This window comes from Triticum urartu, chromosome 1A, assembly GCF_056163025.1.
Source record: "Triticum urartu cultivar PI428250 chromosome 1A, HENAU_Tu73, whole genome shotgun sequence".
In the NCBI taxonomy this organism is placed as follows: domain Eukaryota; kingdom Viridiplantae; phylum Streptophyta; class Magnoliopsida; order Poales; family Poaceae; genus Triticum; species Triticum urartu.
The window spans coordinates 15568778-15594348 of NC_141873.1; the positions used below are offsets into that span (position 1 = coordinate 15568778).

At 43.8% G+C, this 25571-nt stretch overlaps 3 protein-coding genes, 2 long non-coding RNA genes and 2 pseudogenes across 10 annotated transcripts; 2 read left to right on the top strand and 5 right to left on the bottom strand.

Annotated features, from left to right (window-relative positions):
• The first annotated feature begins 260 nt into the window (after positions 1–260).
• On the top strand, positions 261–3971 carry LOC125533278 (disease resistance protein RPM1-like; annotated as a pseudogene). The gene is made up of 2 exons (XR_015616835.1): positions 261–3213; positions 3603–3971. The product of XR_015616835.1 is annotated as a disease resistance protein RPM1-like (transcript).
• A 264-nt stretch (positions 3972–4235) lies between these two features.
• On the bottom strand, positions 4236–7251 carry LOC147988426 (rust resistance kinase Lr10-like). Its single transcript, XM_087544227.1, has 4 exons — positions 7118–7251; positions 6519–6700; positions 5264–6391; positions 4236–4629 (listed from the first exon to the last, which is right to left on the bottom strand). Exons 2-3 carry the CDS (start codon positions 6559–6561, stop codon positions 5265–5267), a joined length of 1170 nt encoding a protein of 389 aa, XP_087400353.1. The 5' UTR covers positions 6562–6700; positions 7118–7251; the 3' UTR covers positions 4236–4629; position 5264.
• Positions 6649–7892, bottom strand: LOC125533168 (uncharacterized; annotated as a pseudogene).
• Positions 7893–8279: 387 nt separating this feature from the next.
• On the top strand, positions 8280–11746 carry LOC147988427 (rust resistance kinase Lr10-like). 2 transcript variants are annotated; one of them, XM_087544233.1, is made up of 3 exons: positions 8280–9216; positions 10236–10259; positions 10429–11746. In XM_087544233.1, the coding sequence occupies exons 1-3, from the start codon at positions 8418–8420 to the stop codon at positions 11499–11501; spliced, it is 1896 nt and encodes a 631-aa protein (XP_087400359.1). In that variant the 5' UTR covers positions 8280–8417; the 3' UTR covers positions 11502–11746. The 2 variants fall into 2 exon arrangements, with proteins under 2 accessions (XP_087400359.1, XP_087400361.1); XM_087544235.1 differs by lacking the exon at positions 10236–10259.
• Positions 11726–12417, bottom strand: LOC147988428 (uncharacterized). The gene is made up of 3 exons (XR_015616855.1): positions 12189–12417; positions 11939–12074; positions 11726–11864 (listed from the first exon to the last, which is right to left on the bottom strand). It is a non-coding gene; the product is annotated as an uncharacterized LOC147988428 (long non-coding RNA).
• Positions 12418–14600: 2183 nt separating this feature from the next.
• On the bottom strand, positions 14601–17666 carry LOC147988429 (uncharacterized). Its single transcript, XR_015616854.1, has 2 exons — positions 15256–17666; positions 14601–15166 (listed from the first exon to the last, which is right to left on the bottom strand). It is a non-coding gene; the product is annotated as an uncharacterized LOC147988429 (long non-coding RNA).
• Positions 17667–17826: 160 nt separating this feature from the next.
• LOC125526588 (G-type lectin S-receptor-like serine/threonine-protein kinase At2g19130) lies at positions 17827–23590 on the bottom strand. 4 transcript variants are annotated; one of them, XM_087544219.1, is made up of 3 exons: positions 23327–23590; positions 23085–23146; positions 17827–21415 (listed from the first exon to the last, which is right to left on the bottom strand). In XM_087544219.1, exon 3 carries the CDS (start codon positions 20698–20700, stop codon positions 18172–18174), a length of 2529 nt encoding a protein of 842 aa, XP_087400345.1. In that variant the 5' UTR covers positions 20701–21415; positions 23085–23146; positions 23327–23590; the 3' UTR covers positions 17827–18171. The 4 variants fall into 4 exon arrangements, with proteins under 4 accessions (XP_087400345.1, XP_048547198.2, XP_048547199.2 ...); XM_048691241.2 differs by having other exon boundaries at positions 17827–22434; XM_048691242.2 differs by lacking the exon at positions 23085–23146 and having other exon boundaries at positions 23380–23590.
• Positions 23591–25571: the final 1981 nt, after the last annotated feature.

A 25571-nucleotide genomic window follows, 5' to 3' on the forward strand; every position in this document is an offset into this window, starting at 1 on the left:
TTGCACCTTTTGTTGTATCTGTTCTGCTGTCCATTTGGAACAGGATAATAAGTTTTTTTTAGATGGGCAAAAAAACCTGGAAGAGTATAAAAAGAAATAAAAATAAGCTCAAGGCCTCAACCTCGAAGAGGATAAGGAAAGAGTGGACTGAGCTCAAAGCCTCAACAGCCACAAAACTGTGGATGACCCAACTGTGGTCTGGCATGCATGTTGATTTTTCAAAGACCAAATTGTGGCTTGCATTCACGCTGATTATTCAAAGGCCAGATTATGGACTCAAATTTGTGAGCTCAGGGAGTCGAGTAAAGCCTTAGCTACCACCACATTAGAGGCAGCGCTCAAACAGCCAGTTTACTCCTCAGAGCTACCACCAAATTGTGCGCTCAAACAACCAGTTTACTCTCCAAATCCTCAAGAACCATGGCGGAGGCTGTTGTCGGGCAGCTGGTGGTCACGCTCGGCGCGGCGCTGGCCAAAGAGGCGGCCACCTATGGTGGGGCACTGCTGTGCAAGGAAGCCGCCGCCCTTAGGGGTCTCTTCGGCAAGATACGCCGGTCCAAGGCGGAGCTGGAGAGCATGCAGGCCTACCTGCAGGAGGCGGAGCGGTTCAAGGACACCGACAAGACCACCGCCATTTTTGTCGGCGAGATCAGGGGCCTCGCCTTCCGGATCGAGGACGTCGTCGATGAGTTCACCTACAAGCTGGAGGACTCCAAGCATGGAGGGTTCGCTGGCAAGATGAAGAAGCGGCTCAAGCATATCAAGACCTGGCGCCGCCTGGCAAACACACTCCAAGAAATCGAAGCCCAGCTGCAGGATGCCAACCGGAGGAGAAGAGATTATGCAGTCACCGGCACATCTGCTTCTGCTGTCAGGTTGACTAATCGAGGTCAAGCTTTGCACTTCACCAAGGATGATGACCTTGTGGGGATCGACGAGCACAAGGAGAGGTTGATACAGTGGCTGAACGGCTGTTGTGAAGGTCCGGAGCAGAGCAACACCAAAGTCACCATGGTGTGGGGGATGCCTGGTGTAGGTAAAACAACTCTGGTTGATCATGTGTACAACACCGTGAAAATGGATTTCGACGCTACAGCATGGGTAACTGTGTCGGAAAGTTACCGTATTGAAGATCTGCTGAAGAAGATCGCCGCCCAGTTCAGCGTCGTAGTCGATGCCGACAACACTGAGACGAGAGGCCTAGCAAACTCCATACACAACTACCTTCAAGGTAAAAAGTACATCTTGGTACTGGATGATGTTTGGGATGAGTGCTTGTGGTCGGATATAAGGGATGTCTTCCCAACATCTACTTGTACCGGACGAGTTGTTATCACATCAAGAAAGCAGGCAGTGTTGGCGGCTAGGGAGTCTTCATCTGCAGTTCACTTGGAACCGCTACAAGAGCATCACTCATGGGTATTATTTTGCAAAGGAGCCTTTGGGAATGCTGATGACAAAGAGTGTCCATTGGAGCTGTAGAAATTGGCTCGGAAGCTCATAGCAAAGTGTCAAGGCTTGCCTATTGCTATAACATGCATTAGCCGCCTACTCTCCCGGAAACTCCCAACTTCCGCTGAATGGGAGGATGTGTACGGGGGTTTGGATTCACAGTTGGCGAAAGATGTGATCCCTGATGCTCATATGATCCTAAAGGTCAGCTTGGAGGACCTTCCATATGATTTGAAGAATTGTTTCTTACACCGTGCACTATCCCCAGAAGATTATGAATTAAAGAGGAGAAGAATAATCGGACATTGGATTGCGGCAGGGTTTATTAGGGTAAAGGAAGAGGGCAAAACATTGGAGGAAGTGGCAGAGGGATACTTGGCTGAGCTTGTGAACCGAAGCCTACTGCAGGTAGTGAAAAGGAATTATGCCGGACGACTGAAATATTGCAGGATGCATGATGTCATACGCCTTCTTGCCCTTAACAAAGCCAAGGAGGAATGCTTTGGTAAAGTTTATAATTGCTCTGGTACTGGGGCATTCTCTGTAGAGGGTGCACGTCGCATATCTGTCCAGGGCGAAAACCTTGAACAACTGAGCCAATGTGGTGCAACACATCTCCGTGCGCTCTATGTATTTGAGAAGTATATCAATGTTGATTTGCTGAAGCCTATCCTAACATCTTCAAAATTGTTGTCGACATTGGACCTGCAAGATACTCATATCAAAATGCTGCCCAATGAGGTATTCGACTTGTTTAATCTGCGTTATTTGGGTCTTAGAGATACCGATCTCGAAAGCCTGCCTGAAGCAGTGGGGAGGTTACGAAACTTGGAAGTTTTGGATGCTTGTGAATCTAAGCTGATGTATTTGCCGAACAATGTTGTAAAGCTTCAGAAGTTGAGGTACCTGTATGCAGGCACTCCCACCACATCAGAAACTATAACTATAGGCGGTGTCGAGGTGCCTAATGGCATGCAGCACTTGGCAGGATTGCGGGCTCTTCAGTCTATCAAAGCCACTCCAGAGTTTCTGCGTGAAGTTGGAGCTTTGACAGAGCTAAGAACATTTTCTGTCTACAACCTAAGAAGCGAACACTCTGTTGACTTAAGCAATGCTATCACCAAAATGAGCCATCTTGCCCATCTCGAAATTTGTGCTGCAGCTGAGGATGAGGTTTTGCAGCTTGCCCATCTCGAAATTTACGTCCAACCCTTTCTGTGCTTGGTTTGGCAGGGCAGCTAGAAAAACAACGATGCCTCATCTTTTCTCTTGTTGGTCACACCTTAATAGCCTCACTCAGTTGCAGCTGGCATTCTCCAACATTGATGAGGAAACCTTTTCGTGTCTGTGCGTGTTACATGGTCTACGCTCTCTTATGCTAATTAAGGCTTTTGAAGGGAAGAGGTTGGATTTTTATACAGGGTCTTTTGCAAAACTTAGTCATATGTGGATATATGGCGCACCACAGCTCAACCAAGTTAGAATAGAGAAGGGCACGGTGCAAAACCTCACCGAGCTATGTTTCGGAGACTGTCCCGAGCTCAAGTTTCTTCCTGATGGCATCGAACACCTTGCAGCCCTTGAGAAATTAGTTCTATATGACACGTCAGAAGAGCTGATAGAGAAGCTCCGGCAGGACAGAGATTCAGGTGAATTCAGCGAAGATATAATGAAGATTAGGCACATAAGGAATGTTACAGTTGAACTGACGCAGAAAGGAATTGTAGAAAGGATTAGGTGATACATCATCACCGCTCCAAGGTTTGTATTTGGTGTTTCTTCTCCACTCTTTTGTGCATATACACACAGTATTTTTTTTACAAACCTGGTCATATAATGGCAGAATTAAAGCAACTAGTAGCTCCTAGTGGTGTGAATTTGTTACGATCTTATAATCAACTAAATTTAAAATGATCTTTCTGCATGTTCATGTGTATCGTCACCTGACTCCATAGGACATAACTGGTAGGGTCGATCATGGAAATAATTGACTGGTCATGCAGTTTCCAGCATGTGGATGTTCCTTAATTTAGAGCTTGTCGAAGAAAAAGGATGTGTGCTTCAATCTTTCATACTTTTTTTTTAATTATGACCAGAAAGAGATTCCTTCACTCCCTTGATTGACTGATTAGATTTGCAATTATTATCAGATTCTCCACTGCCAAGCAAGCTCGGTTGGTCCATTATGCTGAAGGGGACAACATGGGAGGCGCCACAACAATGCCAACACATGACGCCTTCTTCCATATTATGCTGTGAATTGAATATTCTGCTCACCAGTTACAGTTAGTGGTAGCTACTGTGTCCATATCAGCTTCCTTGGGCACAAGCTTCAGCGTGCCTGCATATAAGCAGGAATGCAATGCATGCCTGTACCTGATGTGACCTATTCTTCAGGAGTAGGAGCGCTTCTTAGCCAATCCATCTTTCGAGCTTCTCCGTTCGTGTACTGCTGCTGGCACTTGTAATCTATATAAGCTGTAATCGGCACTTCACAATCTACAAGTATCTATTCCTCACTACTCAGCAGGCCATATGCTGCTGCAAACTCAATCTTGAATTATGCTGCTATAAACTAAAGAGCGCATTCGATGAATTTGTGATGAATTGATTTTTTTTGTTTCATTAGTCACATCAGTATCGGAATGTAAGTTAGCTTCCCACTGATGTTGATTGAATGTTCATCCAATAATGCAAAGTTCTTTTTTTGTCTGCAAACGTATTTGCTTTTACAAAAGATTGTGTTTTTTATCTCACCTCTCCCATCACAGAAAAAAAGACAATCCTTCCAAGGACTGGTTCAAATATTTATTTTGATTGGAATTTGCATCTAGGAGTAATAGTAAATAAATACATAAGCAATTATATATTTCAAAATTAAAATAAAATAACTCTATTTATTCCTCTAATGACATGTGCACTACCAGGGAGGCAGATTGTGACAGGGGCTACCACTTGCCACTAGTACAAAGCAGTGGACAGCAAGGGTAGCAGCTTCAGGACCATATCAGCATTGCTGGAGTTGGAGCACAAGACTTTTCTGCCCCATCTACAGGGTAACTGACAGTGTCCACACATTCTTCAGACTTGGCCAACGTCAGTGTTACTGGAATTTCCACGCGGTGCCCCTCACCGCACATGCACACGCACAAGAGTGGCAGGACTGGGTTGCAGCCACTACAACACAGCAAGGGGTTCCATTAAATCAGAGGTGGAAATATATTTTTCCTGCCTACCATCGAAGACAACATGTAAGAAGATCAGCTGTGGCCTGTGGCTCTGGTTATCGAACACAATATGACCGCGGCGATTTCTTAGCAGCAAAGAGGAAAAATGGAACAATTTATCTATGTCTTCGCGCACTTGCAGGTGCACAATCCTGAAGGGGAGAATAGGAGGGACTCTCCCACAATAATGCCAATTATGCATCTCGAAACTCAAATCTGGACTGATGTTGCTGTAAACTAAAGCTGCATTTCAATAAGTTCGTGATGAATTTGGAGACCAACAGTTTTATGAATCATTCATATGCATAAAAAAAAAACGGATGCAAGCTAGCTTCTCAGTGACAATGTTCATCCAACTGCCAGCAGAATGAAATACAATTACTGTTCAAGCAATATTTTGCATCAGAATTTATCGAGATTAATGAACAAACAAATAGCCAAATCTTTGAAGTTGCTCTGACAGAAAGCATTTATACTGGGTTGGTACTGTTACAACCATAACTTTTACAGATAAGTGCATCACTCCATGATACATACATATACGTGCACACATAATAAATTAATACCACAAATTGTATATATACCTCACATATCGTCTTCCTCTGACACTGCGGTCAAATCTTTCTCTGAGACCGCCGTCAGCTCAGAAGTGAACTGGTAAGAGTCCTCCACATGGATGTGCCCTTCGTCGCAGAAAAACGGCCTCGAAGGCATCTGCAGGCCATCAGCCCCGGCCTCCAGAATCTCTATGACCTCACCCATCGTTGGCCGATCACGAGACCTCATCTGAATGCACCACAATCCGACAATGCATAGTTTCTTCTCGAGCTCGTGCATGTCGGCAGCAACATCAGAAATCTCACCAGCTTCTTCCCAAGTCAGCCGGTCGTACACCCATGACGGGTAGTAAGCCTGGCTTGAGGACCCCATGTTTGGATCAGCGTTCCTTCTCCCGCCGGCCATCTCCAGGAGCAGCATCCCGAAGCTGTACACGTCGGACTTGCTGGATATGACGCCGAAGCTCCGGGATATCATCTCGGGGGCTATGTAGCCGATGGTTCCCCGCATGGCACTTAGTGGCACGAAACTGTCACCCCTCGGATACAGCTTGGCGAGCCCGAAATCAGCGACCTTAGGGACAAAATTGCTATCGAGAAGGATGTTGTGCGGCTTGATGTCAAAGTGCAGAATCTGCATGTCGCACCCCTGGTGTAAGTAGTTGATCCCCCTAGTAATGCCCAGAGCGATCTCGTTGAGCTTGTCCCAAGAAAAGCTCTTCTCGGCAGAGAAGATGTACTTGTCCAGGGAACCATTGGGCATGTACTCGTAGACTAGGGCCCTTCTCATTTCCTCCGAGCAGAACCCCACTAAACGAACCACGTTGATGTGGTGGATCCTGCCGATGGTGGAGACCTCGCTAATGAAATCTTCTCCATTGCAGTTTGAGTTGCCCTTTAGCATCTTCACGGCGACATGGACACCGCCTGGAAGAAGCACACCCTTGTACACAGATCCGTAGCCCCCTTGGCCCAGTTTATCTCTGAAATGGCTTGTGACTGCAACTATATCTGTGTAGGAGTACCTCGTCGGGCCAATCATTTGTTGAATCCTGGGGAACTTCTCAACTGCATCAATTATGATCCTTGTTTTCATGTACTTGTAGGCTAGGAATATCCATACAGCCAGGGGTGCCAACAAGAACCTGCACAGTACTGCACAACAAGTCGACGGATAAGCTAGATGAACCCATGGGTATATGTGTATATGCAAAATTGTGGCCGTATTAATTAGAATCATGCAGACAAACTAAAAGGTAGAAAGCATGTAATAGTCACGTACCGAAAAGGAACTTGGGGATAGCAATAGCAGATAATATGGCCATGGCAACCAAAATTGATTGTGTTGTGTAGTAGGGACTGTAGTGTTCATAAGTCACACATTGATAGAAGTGAATTTCACTCCATAGGAAAGCACGAGTCCAACTCACGATGCTTGCATCAGATATTTGCTCCTTGAAGTAGCTGCAAATTGTACCATTGCAAAGAAATGCATTGAGAAGGAAACCCAGTGATGTGCACAACTGATAGGGTAAAATGCACCTGCACAACTGATTTGATCACATTTGTGCAGAACAAAAAGGTGATGTGGCCAGCCCAGTGATGTGCCAGGCCACAGCTCTGGACCGGTGGGTTAAGAAAAAACTAGTGTAGAGTGCAATTCATAATTGAGTTGCATGATGTTGTGTGCAAAGGAAACTAAAACCCAGTATTTGTGCAAATGGTGTCAAACCAGGTTGAGGACTCGAAATGTCATAGACTAACTGCTTGCATGCTGCCAGCACAAGTACAATTATACTTTTTGAGGTCACGCCAATCCTTTGAAGACATAGGGAGGACAGAAACTAAACTTGTAAGGAAATGGAACAATGGGGTGATCACCTGATTGTATTTTTGCGGCATAAATTGATGGTCTTAGATAAAGAATCCTTCCTAGCATTGGTATCCACAGGGAATCGGACAGTAAACCCCTTACTTATGAATTGTGTGATATCTGCATAACTTGCATTCTGTAGCTGTAGCCAATCAGGAGAATACCCGTTACCAAATGGAATCTTGGCCAGGTATCCACAATAAGGTTCAAGATCTTCAACGTTACAAATGTAACCAGACACCCAGACATAAACATGTGAATTGTTGGCACTCAGGCAAGCAATGGGTTTGTATGCACTATTATCATTACTGCTTGCGAACAATTAGCAAAACAAGCTGCTTCATAGCTTTGAGAGACCAAATACCGAAAGCCAGGTGGTAAAACTGAATCAATTCCGCCCATGTATCTACCAAAGTATGTACCAATGTAAGGAACGTGATTCCACAGTGGAAGAGGGCAGCTGCTACTGGTATCGAAGTTGGTGTCGATGACCCGGAAGTAGGAACCGGTGTAGTTGATGGCAGACACATAGTATGTTCCTGTGCTGATGTGAATTGTAGCCTTGCTACTGGTGCAACCCAGCTCGTATGCTTCAACACCGCACTCACGAGGATCACCTCGCCGACGGAAAGGAGGTTGTATGTCTTGAAGATGCCCACAGGTGAAAGGTGGGCACCCATCATCTCGTCCCTGGACATGATCTGCTGCAAGAACTGCAACGAGGGAGAAGACAATTAAGGATTGTAGGGTAATATAACAATGAAATGCACCAGAGTTCCCCATGAAAGCTTCACAGATGCACTAGGGACTTGATATCCAGCTGTTAAGAGTACCAAGGGGGCCAAGGGATCGACATCGACTAGTTGGTCATATCCAGCTGTATGTACCAATCAATAGTGTGGTTGGGATATTGATTATGATTTCACTGGTATATACACCACGCGCAAAAGAGGAAGATATTCTCTCGATTTTTTCCAGAGATTTTCCAGAGATTTTCCACAGCTAGGACCAGAAGACGACCCAAGGTTTGGGGTCTTCTATCCCATCATTTTTTCCAGAGATTTTCCACACCGTGACAGCTGCCAATAGACTGGACAGTGGACTGAACCAAGTCCCACTAAAACCACAAGAGCATGGCATGGACTATCAATTGAAACGTTCTTTTCGTCCTTAGGCCTAACAATCAGTAGAGCATAACTCTGACTGCGTAGCTATAGACGAAAGGGAATAAGTGCTGTGTGTATTTTTGGCACTTGCCACTCCACTTCTTCCTCTTTGCTCACCATCTTGGTACAGCAGTATAGAAAGATGAGTAAATTACTTGTCATAGCCCTCCTGCTGCTGCCTCTGATCAACCACGGAATCTACTTGGCCACGGCATGGGATGATAAAGATTTCTTCAAATACTGCCCACCGTCCCAGTGCAGCCAACATGGCCCAGAGATCAGGTTCCCTTTCTGCCTTGAATCCAGCAATAAATCATCATTGTCGTCATGTGGATGTGCTGGCAGATCAATCAGGAAGTTAGCATGCTCTGGTCAAGACACCATCCTTGTTCACCCAGTTCTTGGCCCATACAGTGTCAGCGCCATAGATTACAGGCATTCTTCCATGAAGCTCATCCCGCTTGTAGACCCTTGTTTCGTGCTACAGCAGAAGCTTGTCATCTCTAGAAGCTCATCATCTCCACGGGCTGATGTTATCAACGATGAGATGCCAGGTCTTTATCGATGGAATTCTACCTTAGTGCGCTGTTCAAGAGAGTTTGCACTTGGTGCTGCCGATGGGATTGCAGGCCCAGTCTCCTGCCTTAGCAACACAACCCACTTCTTTTATTTGGTGGATGGTTATGAAGACATGTCTATTCTTCCGTTGGACTGCAAGGTCGTCCCAGTCTCAGATGGTGTCAGTCGCAGTCTGATACCCATGTATTCGAGTTGCTTCCCAAGATACGACCCACAGTCCTTCAAGGAAGCTGCAGAAACATTTATTAGTTCTGCTGAGACCACGGTGTGTTGGAATGATCACAGTTGCGAAAAATGTGAGCTCAGTGGGCGACGCTGCGCGTTCAGCTCAGAACAGAATCTAGCATTCTGTATGCCTGGCGGTATGATCAATTCTAACTGTCTAGAACCCTTTTTAATTGCATCATCCTATTTTATTTGTAATGAAGTTTTGAAGTCCATTAAAACTTTACTTTATATTTTCACATGTTTGAATCTCCGCAAGACTTTCTGTCAATAATTATTTTTCAAAATAGCACCACAAATCATTTTTAGTAGCTTTCTTGAGCTATCACATTGACCTAAGTACCTGAACTCTCATAAAAAATCTGAGAAATTGTCGAGAGGAAAGAAATATGTTTTGTTCAACTATTAAACACTGGGGCGTTATAAAATTTGCTCATCCATCCAACACTTTGGTAGAGATGCACAGACACCACTTCAATACAATCCTAAAGCGTAATGTTTCTAAATAACAGAAGAAAATAGAAATGAGTGTCCAAATGATTTTTTGTAAAATATAATAAACCTTGGTGCAATAGAGCCATGGTCAACATATTATAACCCACCTGATAATGCCTAGCAAGCCCCAGTGCTCTATCTATGAAGCCTCCCATTCAGGTCAGCGACCCAACCAAGAACCAGGAAGCGAATTACAGGGCCAGGCCAAAAGGAAGAAAACCAGCAAAAGACCATCGACAGAATAATCTTCAACCGGTACCACATGCTCTGCAACATAACAGAACAACCAAAGCACACATAGAATAGTTGGTGGGCTGTGTTTCCTTCTGTAATAGTATCTTGAATAACGTCCTTGTCTAAGTTCAGTGTAAAGCTTGGCAGTACCACAGTGTGTTCATGATATTCTCTTCTAGATATAAAGACACATGGTTCTCCTATATGCTCTACAAAAATGAAATATGGTTAGCCAGTTGTGACAAAGATTTTTTCTATTTCAAAAGGCCAAAAGATTACTGCTTCTTTGTTTCTCATCAAACATTAAAAGCTCTACTGTATCGCCGCTAGGGAAATGTATGGCAGCAACGGTAGACAACACCGAAATCAATTTGACAGTTTTAGTAAACCATCATCGGAATCAAATTCTCTTTCTTGGTATTTGCAGGTTCACGTATCAAAGTCATCACAGGTACTACTCTGACTGCAGTCATTTTAATTACAAAATTTATACTATGCAAATTCCTATTGTTGGCTACTCTGAACCTTGACGTCCACTTATCCGATTATCCACATAAAACTAAGGAAAGGCTTTTAATTCCCAATGCAATATGCTGATGTCATATTATTTGTTTATTCAGCTACATCATCGGTGGCCGCATTTGTCGTTCTTTTGGTGACGGTGGCCACTGCACTTTATCTTTCACTCAAGAAAAGATATAATGAGGAGATACATTTGAAGGTCGAAATGTTCCTCAAGACATATGGCACATCAAAGCCCACGAGGTACACGTTCTCTGAAGTTAAGAAGATAGCAAGACGGTTCAAGGAAAAGGTGGGGCAGGGAGGATTTGGAAGTGTATACAAAGGTGAGCTGCCAAATGGAGTGCCCGTGGCAGTCAAGATGCTAGAGAACTCTACAGGAGAGGGAGAGGTGTTCATCAATGAAGTTGCAACCATTGGACTAATCCACCATGCCAATATTGTCCGCCTCCTAGGATTTTGTTCCGAAGGAATGAGACAGGCTCTTATTTATGAATTCATGCCTAACGAGTCACTGGAGAAATACATATTCTCTCGCGACCCAAACATTTTTCAGCATCTTCTAGTACCAGACAAGCTGCTAGATATTGCTTTAGGCGTCGCGCAAGGAATGGAGTACTTGCATCAAGGGTGCAACCAGCACATCCTCCACTTTGACATTAAGCCTCACAATATCTTGCTGGACTACAACTTCAATCCAAAGATCTCAGACTTTGGCCTCGCAAAGTTGTGCGCAAGAGACCAAAGCATCGTCACCTTAACAGCAGCAAGAGGCACGATGGGCTACATTGCACCAGAGCTATACTCTCGGAACTTTGGGGGAGTATCGTACAAGTCAGACGTGTACAGTTTTGGAATGCTGGTGCTAGAAATGGTGAGCGGGAGGAGGAATGCAGACCCAAGAATCGGGAGCCAGGATGATGTTTACCTCCCAGAGTGGATCTACGAGAAAGTGATCAATGGTGAGGAGTTGGCGCTTACTTTGGATACAACTCAAGAAGAGAAAGAGAAGGTGAGGCAGCTGGCGATGGTGGCACTGTGGTGCATCCAATGGAACCCGCGAAACCGGCCGTCGATGACAAAGGTCGTGAACATGTTAACGGGGAGGCTGCAGAGTCTGCAGATGCCCCTGAAGCCTTTTGTCTCATCTGAGAATGAACCTCTAGCATAAATCAAAACAGGGACTACCATACTCTATCAACATTCAGGGACTACCATGCTCTGTCAACACTGCATTTCGATACTTTCAGTCCATATAATAGGTCTGGAGATGTATGAATAATCACTTGTCACTACCATGTAACAGTACTCTATTAGTTGTTTGCAAGACACACAGATTCACAATTGGACTTGTATTTCAACAGCTACGCCGATATTTATCTTCAAAAGTAGCGAATACTCTGTTGATTACCTTAATTATTCTGTCTCCACTCCCATATTTCTCTGCATCTGACAGTTAGTGGATCTCCTCTTATGATGTCCTTTGGAGCACAAAGTGGATGTGATCCACATTCACTCGTTTCACTTATCTCATCTGCAATTCGATAAAATGGCATCAAACATCTACATCAATTGGTGCTTCACTTATTTGCAAGATAGGCAGATTACCTTATTCCGTCTCCACTCCCATACTTCTCTGCATTGCAGTCCGTCCACATCTGACAGTTAGTGATATCTGATGGAGCTTTTCCTTTTCCAGCACAAGGTGAATGTGATCCACGTTCACTTGTTTCACTTATCTCATCTGCAAGTCACCAATGAATCGAAAATCCAACCAATTCGAGCTTCACTTATTTCAGTATAATAACAAACTAAATCAGAGACCGAAAATGTAAGCAGTGGTGTCGCGCAGGAGTACCTATTGGTCAACATCTTGGACTGTGACTGCTGCTTGCTGCCGTTGGGATTGGGGTGGACTGCTGCTGCCTCACCGCCGATTCTGTCACCGATGTGGAGGGCGACGGCCGGGGTCAGCTCCCTGCCGGCTGCGGCTGCTTCTTCTGCTTGCTGACGTTGGGAGTGTACGGGGCGGCGGCCGGCGTCATCGTCGCCGGCGGTGGGCGGAGAACCGTGGAGGCGGGTGGGAGTGGGACGGATGGATAGGAGCCCATTCACACAGGTATGTTTTCCTTTTTGCTTTCTTGGAATTGTGTTAAAAATAAAAAATATAATCCAATGTATAATAAAAAAAAGAGTAAAAATATATGTTTCTTATAAAAGTATTTAAACATATTGTTTTCTAAAAAAATCAAATTTCAATAAAACTTTATGCAACTGAAACAGTGTTCATCTATATTAAAAAGTATTAGTACAGTTTTCAAATTTATTTCTACCTCTTTTTAAAAACATCTACATTTAAAATGTGTTCACACATCATGTAAAGAAAAAATGTTGACCTCTTTGAAAAGGATGTTCTTGTAATTTTAAAGAGTGTTCATGTATTTATAAATATATTCATGCATTCTCTATAAATGTGTATATTTCTTTTACCAAAAAAACTATAGACAAATAAAACAGTGAAGTGAAGAAAAAGAGGGAAAATAGAAAAAGAAAAACGAAAACCCAAAAAATGTAAGATAAAAACACTGAAAATACGAGCGATGGGTGGAGAACCGTGGAGGCGGCCCACCGTGGGCCCTGCATGAAGAATACTTCTAACAAGGCTCAGCCAGAGCTTATCCGGTTTCCCAGCCCACGAGCAAAGCTTTCCCTTCTGAGCTCCAACCTTGTTTTTTAGCTTGTTGTGTCAAAACACATATCTTCACCCCACCTCGGCATCCTCGTCTACCCTCATCACTGCCGCCACCTATCTCGATGATCCATCGACCGACACCGGCCGGATCATCGTCTCACTCTACCCATGGTTGACATTGATGTCGCCATGTCCTTGCCGCAGTTGACCACACATGACTTATATGGGCCACGACCACTGCGGCCCATTCACATAGGTACTTTATTTTCTTTTTTGTCTTTCTTGGAATTGTGTTCAAAATATAAATTATAATCCAATCTATAATAAAAAAGAGTTTAAATATTTGTTTGTTATAAAAATCTTTACACATATGAGAATATTTGGCTTTTAAAAATCATCTTTTAAATTAAAATTAGTTCAATTGAAACAATGTTCATCTATATTGAAAAGTATTAGTATAATTTTCAAATTCATTCCTGTCTTTAGAAAAACATCTACTTTTAATATGTGTTCACAAATCATGTAAAGAAAAATGTTGACCTGTTTGAAAAGGATGTTCTTGTAATTTTAACAAGTGTTCATGTAATTTAAAAATGTGTTCATGTAATTAAAAAATAGACAAATAAAATGGAGAAGTATAATTTTCATGTATGTTAAAAAGTATTAGTATAATTTTCAAATTTGTTCATGCCTTTTTAGAGAAAAAAATATCAACTTTTAAAATGCGTTCACACATCTTGTAAATAAAAAAATGTTGACATGTTTGCAAAGGATGTTCTTATAATTTTAATAAGAGTTCATGTCCTTAAAAATGCTCCTGTAATTTAAAATTTTCTTCATATATTTAAAAATATATTCTTATATATTTGTCTATAAAAGTGTATATTTGTTTTACACAAAAAAATATAGAGGGAAAGAAAATGGAAAAGGAAGAAAAGAGGGGGAAAGAAAAAGGAAAGGGAAATCCCGAAGAATGTAAGAAATAACACTGAAAATACTAATACTGACAAGATAAACTAGAAAAGACAAATTAAACGAAAACCAGTACCGGCAGCACAAAAAATGTGCCTCCGTCCATGCAGTTCACTCTGTGGGCGTCCACGCACAAAAAATGCGCCTTTGACAGTCTACATGGGGAAAATACCATTTGGGGCCCGTCATGATTAAACTTGTTTGAACAGCAAAGGGCGATGTTTTTTTTTTACAGGGAAATTCAGAGAGCTTTATTGAGTAAACGCATTCTTGGAACAATCAGCCAAGAGGCTGGACACCAAGAAGCTAGGAGTCTCGTCAAGCCAACTATCGGTCACATTAAGTGTGCATGCACGCTTAACACACAAGTGAACCGGTAAATTGGCTGACCTGTTTACATGTTGAATAGCAAAAGAGAAAAAATGAGTACTAAGCTCTCCAATCTCTAAAACTAAAGGAGCCACAATTGAACGAGAATTGTGACGAGTGTTCCAGAGTGTCACCAACTCCAAGCAATCGACTTCCATTATCACATGCGAGAATCCACGAAGAGAAGGGAAACGAACACCATCTCGCAAAGAAAGTCAGCAAAGGGCGATGTGTACATCTAAGCTTCCAAACTTCTGGTATGAACTACGGTCTCTTATGTGAGATATTCCCTTTACACGATCCAACATAAATATGGTCACTAAATTCAGTAGTCGTCCTCTAATCAAACTCACTTAATCTTGATGGGGTCTTATATGCCTACGTATAACTGTGTACAAGTTCAAAAAAAAAACTGTACAAAGTACTACAACCTAAGTATTTAGATGACACAATAACGTTTAATTAATTATGACTAGGAAAACGCCTCCTTGTTCATCCCGTGCCGTCTCCTCATGCTTCGCACCACACTCAAGATCATTGTGTTGATCCACAAGTGCTCCCGTTGATCACTATCACTGGTGATCATCATCAGTGGATCCCGTTTGTCCGCGTAGGAGCCACCAGTGACCCATGTCCCGTTGTCGTAGTGCGATGGAGAATAGCTCCTGAAGAAGAGGTAGCTGGTCTTGGCGAGTTGTGAATTGGTAAGTGCCCAATCTTTCACCATCTGTGGAGACTGTTGAAATGCTTCCTTGATGTTTGTTGTCACGTTGAAGCAATCTCCCACCGTGAAATAATTTCCCCTGCAAGCACATATTGCAGCTCTAGTCAAATAACTAATCATTGTCATAAAAATGTAAATATGCAACACAATAGCTAACTAATTACATACGATTTTCATGGTCTTGTGCACGTTCCACTAGTGGCCCGTGTTGAGGATGAACACGTCGGTGCCGCGGCAGTGTGTCAAGCAGGATGGCCCTCCTGATGGTGCCATCGCTTGCCGGAAGGAGCCGATCGACCATGACGAGAATTGGTGCTCGATAATACACCATGGAAAGGTTGTAGTCCGCGAAAACTTACCAATTGTAACACAAAAATGTTCATTACTTTAAACAAAAATATCTAACTTATGCTAGAAAATATGCCTGTAGTCCAAAAAAAAATGCGCCAACCATTGAATTAAAAGTGGTCGTCTAGCGTCATAAAACATGACACTAGCCACTAGCTCAAAAAAACGTTCCAAGTATTCAAAACACAACCAAAAGCGTTGTACAAACTGTTCATGTATGTTCTTAAACAAATAAAACAATATGACATAACAAATAAAAATCCATGGAACATAAGAAATGTGATTTAAGAAACAATCAGACCAAAATGGAAAAAACACTATAACGTCAAAAGGTGGAAAGGAAAAAAAGAAGACAAAAGGAAATAATTAAATACAAATCAAATAAAAAATGAGAAGAAAGAACACTACCACCTCAGTATAACTCAAGAAAAAGGTAAAAGGAACCAAATAACTAACATAGGAAGATGAAAAACAAATAAGAAAACAAAAAAAAAGGTGTGCACATGACTTGAACCCATGACTTTTCACCGTAATTGTGATGAACCTCTTTGCTTGTTATTGAGCCCACCTGACAACGATTAGCTATGGGCGCACGATCGAGTTATGCCCATAATAAGACGGTGCTAGTGAAAAAAGACGACCATAGCAGTCGGACATAGATCAATGAACCGAGCACTCAAGGAGCAGCTCTGTATAATGCACGCATTTAACTCACGGCGGGATAAAAGATCTTCATTCTGTTTGCGTTGAGCATGGAGCTCTGCTTGGGGAGCGATATACACCTCCTTCTCTCATCTGGAGTTTCACAACAGAGATGGCTGGAGTTTGGGAAAAGGATAGTTTGTTTATATGACCTTTCCTTGGTCCAACATATTTTCACAAGTACTTTTTTCGAAAAAAGTGCTAGGATATTTTCACAAGCCTGAGTCGTTCAACAAGTACTTTCAGAAAGTTTCAGAAAACTGTTGTTTCTGAGGAACAAGTGGGATCAGCATTTCTCTGATCTCATCAAGGATCGAAATTAGGGGACACTAAAGAAGCGCGCCTATGACATACATCCTGCACATCCCTCTCAAACCTTGTTCAGAGATAAAGGTTGGTAGTTCAGAGAAACTTGGTGTCTGACATGCATGCTCTCCTTGTGGGATGAACAGACACTCTGCTTTTGTCGTGGGATGAACAGACACTGAAGAGCTGTGGCTGGGATGTCGCCGGCTTCCACGGTGGTATTTAACTGCTGGCAAAACTGACAGCGTACATCGGCAAATCGTTCAGGGTGGACGGGTGAACGGTCTTGAAGCCGAGCTCCACGGCTATAACATCAGGGAAGCACTCCTTAGATCCACTGGACCCTGCCTGCATAAGCAGCAGCAAGTGGACCGGGATACCGAACTACTGCCGGTTCAGCTTTTTACTCGAGAGCGACGACTTCGACCGGGCGATGGACTGCTTAACACAGTTCAGGCAGTTGGTTCTGGGAGCAGCAACGCTCAGATGTTGAATGGCAATTGTAGCTTGCTAGGGTTATTTTTTGGTCATGGTCATGGAAAGTAAAACCTGAAGAAATGTGGTCACTTATTATCCTTTTTTCTGCCTTGTAACTGATAAATAAATCGAAATGAGATTTTCTGATGCAAGGCTGGCGAACCATGCACGGTGGCACGCCGCAGTCACCCTGCGGTGGTACAAACTGTCATTTTGTTGTTTAGTTTTGGCATGTGTCTTTGTTTTTGCTTCTTATTTTTTTGTATCCTTATATAATAAAAGATACAGTTTGCATAAAAACCCAGAACAACTATTACACCATAATAGATGAGCACAAAAGAAAGAAGTCCGTGGAAATATTAGGGGTATAAAGCAGTACCTTAACATGCAAAAGCACATGACTGGAGCTCTGTCTTCAGTTCCATCTTGTTTCCAGATCATCAGCACCATGACGAGGACCAGAATACCACAATACTTACGTTTATCTGTGCGTTGTACATGAACATTGTGACACAATATATTCACATAAACCAGAATTTGCTGCATAAGGAATATTTATCTGCGCGTTGGGGAAAAAACAGTTCATATTCACCTTATTGAAGCCTAGGGTGCACTTCACCTACATATCCTACTGGTGCCATTTCAGTCAGAACTCCAACTCATAACCTATACTGAAAACACACGAAGAAACTGCATAAACAAACTTGCTGCATGAAGATTGCTACCTTGTTCATGGTCGTAGTTGTGCTAGGGTCACAGGGAAGCATGTGCATTCCTTTCAGAGTCGCCGAGGATGGTCAGTTGAGCTGGCAACCCACAAAGGGCAAACGCAACAGTGAAATCCAAGATGCCATTATTGGCTTATCCAAAATTATACAAATCGCACAGAAATTTTAAAATATCAGGTGATTATATAGCCGAGGTAGTCTCTTGATCATATCCACCTGACATCTTCCTACACTCGCAGAACTGCAGCAACTGTTGCAGTATGATTATGCACAATTTAAAACAACTAAAAATCTAAGTTCCCATCCCAGGTTTGACAAGAACAGAACAACACACATATTTCTATATCTGCCATTTTCTGCTACAATGATTCCTTACCATATATAACTGGCACTAAAAAACTTAAATAAGAGACAACTAATTAGCAACAGAAAACTTGCTTCCTTTATTCCTTCCTCTACACATTACAACTTCACGAAAATTGCTGAACTTAACAAGACTAGTAATATCGACTGCAAAATATTGTTACATTAAAATTGCAGCACCAGACTGTTCCGTCAGAGCTGCAAGTAGTCTTGGCATTGGCGGCACATCAATCTCCTGTAGGCCCTCGAGAACCCGGACCACTTCACCCATCGTCGGCCGATCAAACTCATTATCTTGGATGCACCAGCATGCAACTTTGCAAACCCTTTCAGCCTCTTCCAAATTGAAGTCACCATGTAACTGTGGATCCACCAAACTCTTTACATCTCCGCTGTGAAGCTTGCTGATGGTTTGCACAGGGAAATATCCAACATGCTGGTCCACATTGCTGCTGCTATTGGTGTAGTGTGATGTCTCAGGTGACGAATTCCTCCTTCCTGATATGATTTCCAGCAGCACCATGCCAAAGCCATAAACATCAATTTTTGGTGTGACCGCAACTCCGCTAAGCCACTCTGGGGCAAGATAACCTGTAGTTCCTCTGAATGAAGTCAGAATTCGGCTAAAATCCCTTCCCACAAACGCTGCCAGCCCAAAGTCTGCAACTTTAGGAACAAATGATGCATCCAGAAGTATGTTCTCTGGCTTAATATCACAGTGTATGATGCATTTGTGGCAACTCTGATGCAAGTAGGACAATCCTTTGGCAACTCCTAGGGCTATTTGATATCTAGTGTTCCAATTTAGAACAGCAGCATTTCTCTTTTTAAATAGATGGCCATCAAGAGACCCATTTAACATGTGTTCATACACAAGTAATCTGTGATCACCTTCACAGCAGAAACCGATCAATTTTACTAGGTTGATATGTTGGATCAGTCCAACTGAGCTCACCTCAGCCCTGAATTGCTTCTCTCCTTGATGGGCACCATCAAGCCTTTTGACTGCTATAGTAGTCTTTGATTCACTTAACACTCCCTTGTATACTGAACCAAAACCACCTCCTCCCAGCTTTTCTGAGAATTTTTTAGTAGCACGAACTAAATCAGTGTATCTAAAGGCTACAATCCCACCAGCACTCCCTTGATTGTCAGAGTATATTGGCAGCAAAACACACCACTTGAATTTGTTCCTCCAAATCAGTAGCAACAGCATGAGCATTAGTAACCCGACACCAATAATGATTGCTGCAGTAACAACCGCAACATTTGGTTTTCTTTTGTTTTTTCTTAAATTTGCCGAGAAATCTTCGGCAGCAAAGCGGAGATAAAGAACATCTTTGGAAGTGTTATCGATGCCATCATCAAAAGTTGAACTAAGCAATTCCCCATTCCAGACAGAGCATCTGTTATTTTTATAGGAATAAGCAGTGCAGGAACATGAACTGAGACAAGCTTCTTCGCATTTGCTCTGAGTGGTAGCAACAGCTATGCTTTGTGGGTTGTAGGGCAGTGTAACTTGCGCAATGGGATGGAAAATGTCTGTTGAACTTGTGATGTTCTTTGAAGTAGTGCAATGTAATGGTGTATTCCTGATGCATCCTCCTATTCGATCCTCAAACTCCCAATCATGCGGTGACTTCTTAGAGAAGTTCTCCATACAGTCACATGATGGATGCGGCTTGCCTCTGCATACCGCGAAAGGTCCACAGGCAGCAGGTGGATCGCAGGGATCATCAGGCTGGGCATATATTGTTTGCCAAGACTGATTTGCTTGGGACCAAAGATTCAACTTTATCTGACCAGAGATGTCTAGTGAGACAAACATGGAAGATGATTCATCATGTGAAGTATACATGTAGTACTCTTCTTGGTCATCATTGACATATACTAGGTTATATAAACCTTTAGTCCGAGGATCCAAACTTAGCAGTGAATTGACTACTGGTACCAACGATGCTGCTGTGGAGGATGCATAAAGCCAGTATTCTATGGAGGGGTTACGGTGCTTAAGGACAATCCCCCTGGTGCCTTCTAGTTCAATACTGTATGAGCCGAGACCTGGATCAATGAGGCTCTTCTTTGAGATCCCATAACGACTAAAACCGGTGACCTTGTTCCTGCCAAACTTGGCACCAGCAAGCCAAACATCTGTTGGGTTGTCGAAGCTCTGCCACACCGATAAGTCAGATGATGGGCTCTCTTTGAGGACAAGGTTTCCACTATTCAAGAGAACGGCAGCGCTAGTGATGTTTAGGCTGTTGTGTGTCCTATTATTGACAATATGAGTGGACCAAACTATAGATTGAGTGTTGCTACCATGGTTTACTACGATGGCAAGATTGCCATCGTTTGAGATCTTGAGCTGTGCTGAGTTGAGGTTGGGGTGGGTGATGGGCTCCTCTCTATTAGCGATCCACACGGTAGTCAAAACTGGGATTTTATTAAACCATATGCCAAGGTACCAGCTGGATCTTGAGGAGGTGGCGTTGCGGGACGACTTACTGATACTGCTGCTTGCTGCTGGCTGGAAGAAGCCAAGGGCAAACTTGCCGTTCCTGGAGACGAGCTTGTCACCAACGGCGAGCGCTTGGCCTGCCATGAGAGTGTCCTCATCTACAGCTGCAGAGAAGCACCAAGGAGCAGTGTGCAATAGGAGAAGACCGAGTAGTATGTAGAGGGGAGCCATGGAGAAGAAGAATGAATAATTTGGAGAAGAGAGGATGTATGTATAGAACTGAAAGGCCAAGTGTTCTGCTGACTGAAGCTGACGGGGAAGTCCATTTGGGCTCACCTAAGTTCACATTGGGACAGAACTACCATAAATGCCATGTGCTACTGTCAAAGGCCACCCCACAGTTTCAGTTTTTAAAAAAAAAATCATGTGTACCTTAGCTGGTCAGGTCAATCACGAGGCTTGCACCAAGCTTTCATGAGGCTTCCACCAACCCTCATGGCAATGGCTTCAATGGTAAATGGCAACACACGAAACAGTAGCAAGCCATAGCACTCACTTTTTCAGAGAGAGAAAAAACATCAGTATAATAATCATCGGCGTAATTTGGCAATGTCAGTAAGTCACAAATAAGAAAAGCTCCCTTGAAAGCTCCCTCGTAATTTGGCAATGTCAGTAAGTCATAAATATCAGTATAATACCCACGAATATCTGTTTCTATGAATACTACTAATGCAAATTCCGTGCATGTCAACACCAAAGCTCCCTCGGAAGACAAGCAAAAGTGTGACCACAGAAATACAAGAAATGTTGTAAGCTGGAGTTAGGAAACTTAATAAGCTACCAAAGTTTCAGAGTGATCTTCAGATTCATCAATTTCGAGTGCCTTCTTGTGTCGAGGGTGTTGCCCGAGTCTTGTAGCCTAAACGCGTCTTGGCATGAACTGGCTCTGTGACAAACAAAAAACGAAACCAATAACCTATCAAAAATATTGTTTGAAGAATTTGAGCTGTGACAACGTAAAAGTAAAAAAATTGTATATGCACTTTGGAATTGATCATTTATGCGGGTTGGTGAAGAACTGAAGATTCAGTTTCTGTTGCTTTGAAACATGTTATCTAACTAGAAGGGGATGGATGCCTTCATCATGCTGAGCTGTTTCTACCGCATAGAGAAGGGAAATACGAAAAGAGACGACGGCTGCAGCGTCGCTGGCGTAAGGGTAGGGAAGGGGAATGGAATGAGCCCAATATTTTTCAAGCCAACTAATACATAGCCGGTCCCAAGCCTTGCATTATGGATCAGGGTATTCATACTATTATTGGAGCATATTTGATATCTCTGCTTGCTTCACCAACTTCGCGCACGGCCGAGACCAATTAACAGCAAGATCGATCCATGGCAGAATCGCTGCTTCTTCCCACCAACACGCGCTTGCCTAGACTGCTTCTTGGCGTCAATATTGGTTGCGACTTGAGAGGGCCTCATTTGTTCACACTGATTTTTGAAGCTTTTTGGAACCCACGTACATGCATGCTGGCCCACAGGTCAGAACATCGACCATGCACGCACGCGGTTTCTGTCTCCAATAATTCTTCTCCATCTCAATAATTGTACTAGGCAGCAACACTCACTGTCTGTCACTGTGGAGGAGCAGGACCAGCTCTCTGCGTCCCTCCCCTTCATAATTGTACTAGATAGCGCAGGGCAGCAACACGCAGTTTCTGTCTCCAATAATTCTTCTCCATCTCAATAATTCCACTTCATAATAGTCCCTCCCTTCTCGATCTCAACTCCACTCCATGTGAGACTCAACTCCACTTCATAGTAGTTCCTCTCCAGACCGCTTCGCACGTACGGCTTGCTGAGAAGAAGGCCATGCGAAGAGTTGGTCACCATTGGCAGACGTATTGTCAAGAAATGCAGGGGGTTGCCTTTTGCTCTGTAGACGATGGCTGGCTTGATGATCTGTAAACAACAAGTGCAGGAATGGCAGGTCATAGAAAATAGCAACATTGGGGATAATGACCAAGGCAAGTACAGGAATGGTCCTAAGCATACTGAAATTGAGCTACAGACACTTGACATCTGAAACGAAGCAATGCTCTGCCTCTGTGTTGTCTTTCCCAAGGACTACGAGATGAAAAAAGACATACTGATCCAAGTATGGATGGCTAATGGTTTTCTTCAAGAAGAGGTTACAATGGATTTGCCATAGGAAGGAGAATTTGTTTTCATCGCAGATGAATATGCAACTTAGAAGAGTTGGTTCAACAGAAAGTATTGTTAGAAGACGCCCGTCATATACAGATTCCAAAGTATGAATGGAGCATGCCAAAGTCTGAATTGGAACAAATGAGTGGATTATTCAGAAGCACAACACCTCTCTGCACTTTGTTAATGAACCAGACAGATACACGGATCTTAAGGAGTTAAATACGATGTCGTTAAGAGCATTGTGTTGTGACAGTTCTTCTGTTACCAATTGCCAGATCATAAATGCAAAAACATTTACGGTATCTTGACCTATCTGAGTCTTGCATTGTTAGATTGCCAGATTCAGTATCTACGCTTGCAAACATTGAGGCTCAATAGTTGTTGGAATCCGCAGCGGTTACCTGAATGTATAAGTGCAATGAGGAAGCTCATTCATTTCTATCTTCTTGAATGTCCTAGCGGCCTGGAACAGATGCCCCCAAACATCAGACTACTGAAAGACCTATAAGTTGGTGTACCTCTGATAGCCTGAATCTCACTGAATTTCTTCAGAGATGACATTCCATCTTTGATGTATTGATGGCATTTTATCGAATTGTGATAAGAAGCGAGAATGTAAGCAGTGGTGTGGCTCCAGGAGTACCTATTGGTGTTGGATTTGAGAGGAATCGAAGCGCGGCCGCTGCTGCTCCTTACCGTTTGGGCCGACTGCCGCTGCCTGACCGCCGACTCAGTCACCGATGTGGAGGGCGACGGCCGGGGATCATCTTCCGGCTGCTGGGTTGGGCTGACCTGCCGTTGGGAGCGGACGTGGGGCTCGGCGGCCACCGTCGTCGGCGGCGGCGGTGGAGGAGAACCGGCGAGCTGCGGGCCGTGGGGGCGGCTGGGAAGGACGACGAGCCTTGTGTGTGGCCTACTTGTTAACAAGGCCTGCTACCCCATCAAAAAAAAAGGCCTGCTACCTCACCCAAAACTAAAAATAAAACTAGGTCTGCTAGGCAGAGCCCATCACGTTTTCCGGCCCATGACCAAAGGTTAACCATCCGAGCTCCAACTTTGCTCCCTTCTTCTTTCTCTTTAAAAAGGTTGAGAGCATCTCCAATAGAGGGTTCAAATGTAAAAATACCTAACTTTTGGACCGTCTGAAGCAAAAAACGCTGCTCCAACAAACGGTCCATATGCAAAAAAATTGGACCGTGGCCTCCTCGTGATGTAAAATACAACACCTCGCGATGCAAATATACATCACGAGATGCATCTGGTCCAAAACTAGCCGCCGCCCGCGAACGCCCAACCGCCACTTAATTTCCTTTCCCACCCGCCCGCGCCCGTCCGCCCGCCCGCGACCCTCCCAGCCGCCGCTGATACGTCTCCAACATATCTATAATTTATGAAGTATTCATGCTATTATATTATCTATTTTGGATGTTTACGGGCTTTATTAGACACTTTAATATTATTTTTGGGACTAACCTATTAACCCAGAGCCCAGTGCCAGTTTCTGTTTTTTTCCTTGTTTTAGAGTATCGCAGAAAAGGAAAACCAAACGGAGTCCAATTGACCTGAAAATTGACGGAGCTTATTTTTGGATCAGAAGAAGCCCATGAAGCATCAGAGTTGGACCAGAAGAGTCCCGGGCTGCCCACGAGGGTGGGGGGGGGGGCGCCAAACCCCCCTAGGCGCACCCCCTGCCTCGTGGACAGCCCGGAGATCCACCGACGTACTTCTTCCTCCTACATATATCCATATACCCTAAAAACTTCGGGGAGCAGAATAGATTGGGAGTTCCGTCGCCAGAAGCCTCCGTAGCCACCGAAAACCAATCTAGACCCGTTCCAGCACCCTGCCGGAGGGGGAATGCCTCTCCGGTAGCCATCTTCATCATCCCGGTGCTCTCCATGACGAGGAGGGAGTAGTTCACCCTTGGGGATGAGGGTATGTACCAGTAGCTATGTGTTTGATCTCTCTCTCTCTCTCGTGTTCTTGAGGTGGTACGATCTTGATGTATCGTGAGCTTTGCTATTATAGTTGGATCTTATGATGTTTCTCCCCCTTTACTCTCTTGTAATGGATTGAGTTTTTCCTTTGAAGTTATCTTATCGGATTGAGTCTTTAAGGATTTGAGAACACTTGATGTATGTCTTGCGTGGGATAACCGTGGTGACAATGGGTTATTCTATTGATTCACTTGATGTATGTTTTGGTGATCAACTTGCGGGTTCCGCCCATTAACCTATGCATAGGGGTTGGCACATGTTTCCGTCTTGACTCTCCGGTAGAAACTTTGGGGCACTCTTTGAAGTACTTTGTGTTGCTTGAATAGATGAATCTGAGATTGTGTGATGCATATCGTATAATCATACCCACGAATACTTGAGGTGACATTGGAGTATCTAGGTGACATTAGGGTTTTGGTTGATTTGTGTCTTAAGGTGTTATTCTAGTACGATCTCTATGATAGATCAATCAGAAATGATAACTTTGAGGTGGTTTCGTACCCTACCATAATCTCTTCGTTTGTTCTCCGCTATTAGTGACTTTGGAGTGACTCTTTGTTGCATGATGAGGGATAGTTATATGATCCAATTATGTTATTATTATTGAGATGACTTGAACTAGCACTAGTAGAAAAGGGGGCAAAGGTTCAGGCCAGGTAAGCCCATTAGTCCCGGTTCAGTCTAGAACCGGGACCAATGGGTGCATTGGACCCGGTTCGTGAGCCCAGGGGGCCGGCCGGGCCACGTGGGCCATTGGTCCCGGTTCGTCTGGACCTTCTGATCCCGGTTTGTGGGACGAACCAGGACCAATGGGCCTGGCTCCTGGCCCACCACCATTGGCCCCGGTTGGGGGCATGAACCGGGACCAAAGGCCCCCCTTTTGTCCCGGTT